This window comes from Cebus imitator, unplaced genomic scaffold, assembly GCF_001604975.1.
Source record: "Cebus imitator isolate Cc_AM_T3 unplaced genomic scaffold, Cebus_imitator-1.0 Scaffold763, whole genome shotgun sequence".
NCBI lineage: Eukaryota > Metazoa > Chordata > Mammalia > Primates > Cebidae > Cebus > Cebus imitator.
In genome coordinates this window covers 282,331-285,477 of record NW_016108078.1, presented here as the reverse complement: position 1 = coordinate 285,477, position 3,147 = coordinate 282,331, and the positions used below count along the sequence as shown (strand labels likewise).

At 42.4% G+C, this 3,147-nt stretch overlaps 1 protein-coding gene across 1 annotated transcript in view; it reads left to right on the top strand.

The window, feature by feature from the left end:
- The first annotated feature begins 1,234 nt into the window (after positions 1-1,234).
- Positions 1,235-3,147, top strand: part of LOC108297023 (histone lysine demethylase PHF8-like) — a 6,350-nt gene continuing 4,437 nt past the window's right edge. Inside the window, exons 1-2 of the mRNA XM_017519651.2 lie at positions 1,235-1,342; positions 1,724-1,832. Of these exons, the coding sequence (XP_017375140.1) occupies position 1,342; positions 1,724-1,832 (110 nt within the window). The 5' untranslated portion in view covers positions 1,235-1,341. The remainder of the gene's footprint in view (positions 1,343-1,723; positions 1,833-3,147) is intronic.

Genomic DNA, 3,147 nt, shown 5'->3' with positions numbered 1-3,147 from the left:
CTGCAGCCTCGATCTCCTGGGTTCAAGTGATTCTTCCAGCTCAACCTGCATGCCCAGCTCTTTTTGTTTGTTTTGGTAGAGACGGGGGTCTCACTTTGCTGCCCAGGCTGGTCTTGGTCTCCTGGGCAGCAAGTGATCCTCCTGCCTTGGCCTCCCAAAGTTCTGCAGTTACAGGTGTGAGCCACTGTGCCTGGGCCTAGGTGTTTAATTTTAGCCAGAATTTATTTGGAGGGCTGCTGGTGCCTTCCTTAGTAAGGGAAGGTATAATTTAGTGAGATTAACACCTCATATACATGCAAAGTCAAATCTTCGAAATTAAGTACATATATTTAAATCTTTTTTTTTTTTTTTTGAGACAGAATTTCGCTCTGTCACCCAGGCTGGAGTGCAGTGACACAGTCTCGGCTCACTGCAACCTCTGCCACCTGTGTTCGAGTGGTTTTCCTGCCTCAGCCTCCTGAGTAGCTGGGACTACAGACAGGCACGTGCCACCACACCTGGCTAATTTCTTGTATTTTTAGTAGTTTCACCATGTGGGCCAGGCTGGTCTCAAACTCCTGATCTTGTGATCCACCTGCCTTGGCCTCTCAAAGTGCTGGGATTACAGGTGTGAGCCACTGCACCTGACCTCTTTTTAAGTCTTTAAAATGTGAAATAAGCAACAGACATTTATTGTAGGAAATTAGAAGAACAGATAAGAAGGATTGATTATCTGTAATTTTTCATTCAGAACTGCTGTTGACTATAACTTTTTTTTGTCTTATAATAAAGTATCTCAAGTTTAAAAATTAGGTTATAAGGCTGGGCGTAGTGGCTCACACCTATAATCCTAGCACTTTGGGAAGCAGAGGCGGTGGATCAGTTGAACTCAGGAGTTTGAGACCAGCCTGGCCAATGTGGCAAAACCTTGTTTCTACTGAAAATACAAAAACTGGCCAGGCGTGGTGGCACATGCCTGTAATCCCAGCTACTTGGGAGGCTGAGGCATGAGAACCACTTGAACCCAGGAGGCAGAGGTTGCAGTGAGTCATGATTGCACCACTGCCTAATTCAGTAACCCGTAACCATATGTGGCTGCTGAGCACCTGAAATGTAGCTAGTATGATGGAGGAGCTGCATTTTAAATTTTACTTAATTTTAATGGATTTACACATAAATAGCCACATGTAGTTAGCTGTTCTACTGGACAGCACTATTGTAGACGTTATAAAAAAATAAAAATTTCCATAACCTTGACTGTTTTTTATCTTTTTCAGTTGTGTTGGTGTTGAAGAGGAGAAGGCTGCTGACATTGACCTCTACCACTGCCCCAACTGTGAAGTCTTGCATGGGCCATCTATTAGTAAGTAGATCTTAGGGTTTCCAAGAGAGGACAATCCAGAGGAGAAACAAAGGAAGGAAACTTGGGGCAGTGATTGCTTTTACCTGAGCACTTCAGATTCTTCTTCCTCAGGACAAAGCAGAAACCTGCGCGGGCGCCACAGGCCAGCAGCTATCTCACTGAGAGGGCAGAAGTGCATAACTTCACCTCCCTCCTTCCTAAGGGTTGTATGGAGAAAGTACTCATCTTCACCAGGAACTTCTGAATCTGTGAGGGCGTCATTGACTCCAGATGTTCCAAGCGTGGTTAGATTGGGAGAGAGGGATTTGCTAAGGCCTTTGTTCTTGGTTTCATAGCTCATGATCGTTCTGACTCACAATCTCTCATCTTTTTCTGACTTAGTGAAAAAACGCCGTGGATCTTCAAAGGGGCATGATACACACAAGGGGAAACCAGTGAAGACCGGGAGCCCTACATTCATCAGAGAGCTCCGGAGTAGGACTTTTGACAGGTGAGGAGCCCTGCGTCCAAGGGCTGGTGAATGCCAGGGGTCTGGGAGGCTGGAACTCACCACTTCCCAGCTTTCCCAGTGGCTGTCCCATTAGGTGCCTCCCTGGTTTGTAAGTATCTTCAGGGCTCTTCAAGTTTCTTCTGGTTTGGTCAGTTTAACTTTTGGTAGTTGGGAGGCAGTATTCACCTAAGTTATATTACATTCAACCAAGGAGTGCTAACTAGAAGCCGTCTTAGGATGAGAAAGTTTAATTCTCTCATAGAGAAGAAGAAACTTAAAAAAATTATTGGTCATGTATTTCTTTTACGATCAAAAAGTTTTATCTTTTTTTTTTATTCATCTGGCCTTGTTAAAAGTAAATTATATGAATTAAGCAAAAATAATGAGTTAAAAACATAAGGAACAAAGTGTTCTCTTTTGCTTGGTTTTTTAATTCATTGGACGATGTTCAAGTTTTAAAAAAAAATTTCCATTTTGATTTTAGATTCAGGGAGTACATGTAAAGTTTTGTTACATGGGTATATTGCATGTGCTGAGGTTTGGGGTGCAAATGGTCCCATCACCCAAGTAGTGAGCATAGTACCCAGTAGCTAGTTTTTCAGTCCTTTCGCCACTACCTGCCTCTTGACTTGAGTGGTCCCCAGTGTCTATTGTTCCCATCTTTGTCTATTGGTACTCAGTGTTTAGCTCCTACTTAAAAGTGAGAACAAGCAGTATTTGGTTTTCTATTCCTGCATTAATTGGCTTAGGATAATGGCCTCCAGCTGCATCCATGTTACTGCAAATGACATGATTTCATTCTTTTTTTGGCTGTATAGTATTCCATGGTATATATGTACCACACTTTTCTTTATCCTTTCCACTGTTGGTGGGCACTTAGTTTGATTCTATGTTTTACTGTTGTGAATAGTACTGCAAACGTATCAGTGCATGCATTTTTTGGTAGAATGATTTATTTTCCTTTGGGCATATACCCAGTAATGGGTTTGCTGGGTCGAATGGTATTTCTGTTTTAAGTTCTTTGAGAAATATCCAAACTGCTTTCCACGGTGGTTGAACTAATTTACATTCCCACTAACATGGTATAAATATTCCCTTTCTCTGCAGCATTATCAGAATCTGTTATTTTTTGACTTGTTTTCAGGTTTTCTGTAGCTGAGGTGTTATTTGGAATAAGTGTTTCTTCAACTTTATATTTCTTTTTTTTTTTTTTGAGACGGAGTTTCACTCATGTTACCCAGGCTAGAGTGCAATGGCGTGATCTCGGCTCACCGCAACCTCCGCCTCCTGGGTTCAGGCAATTCTCCTGCCTCAG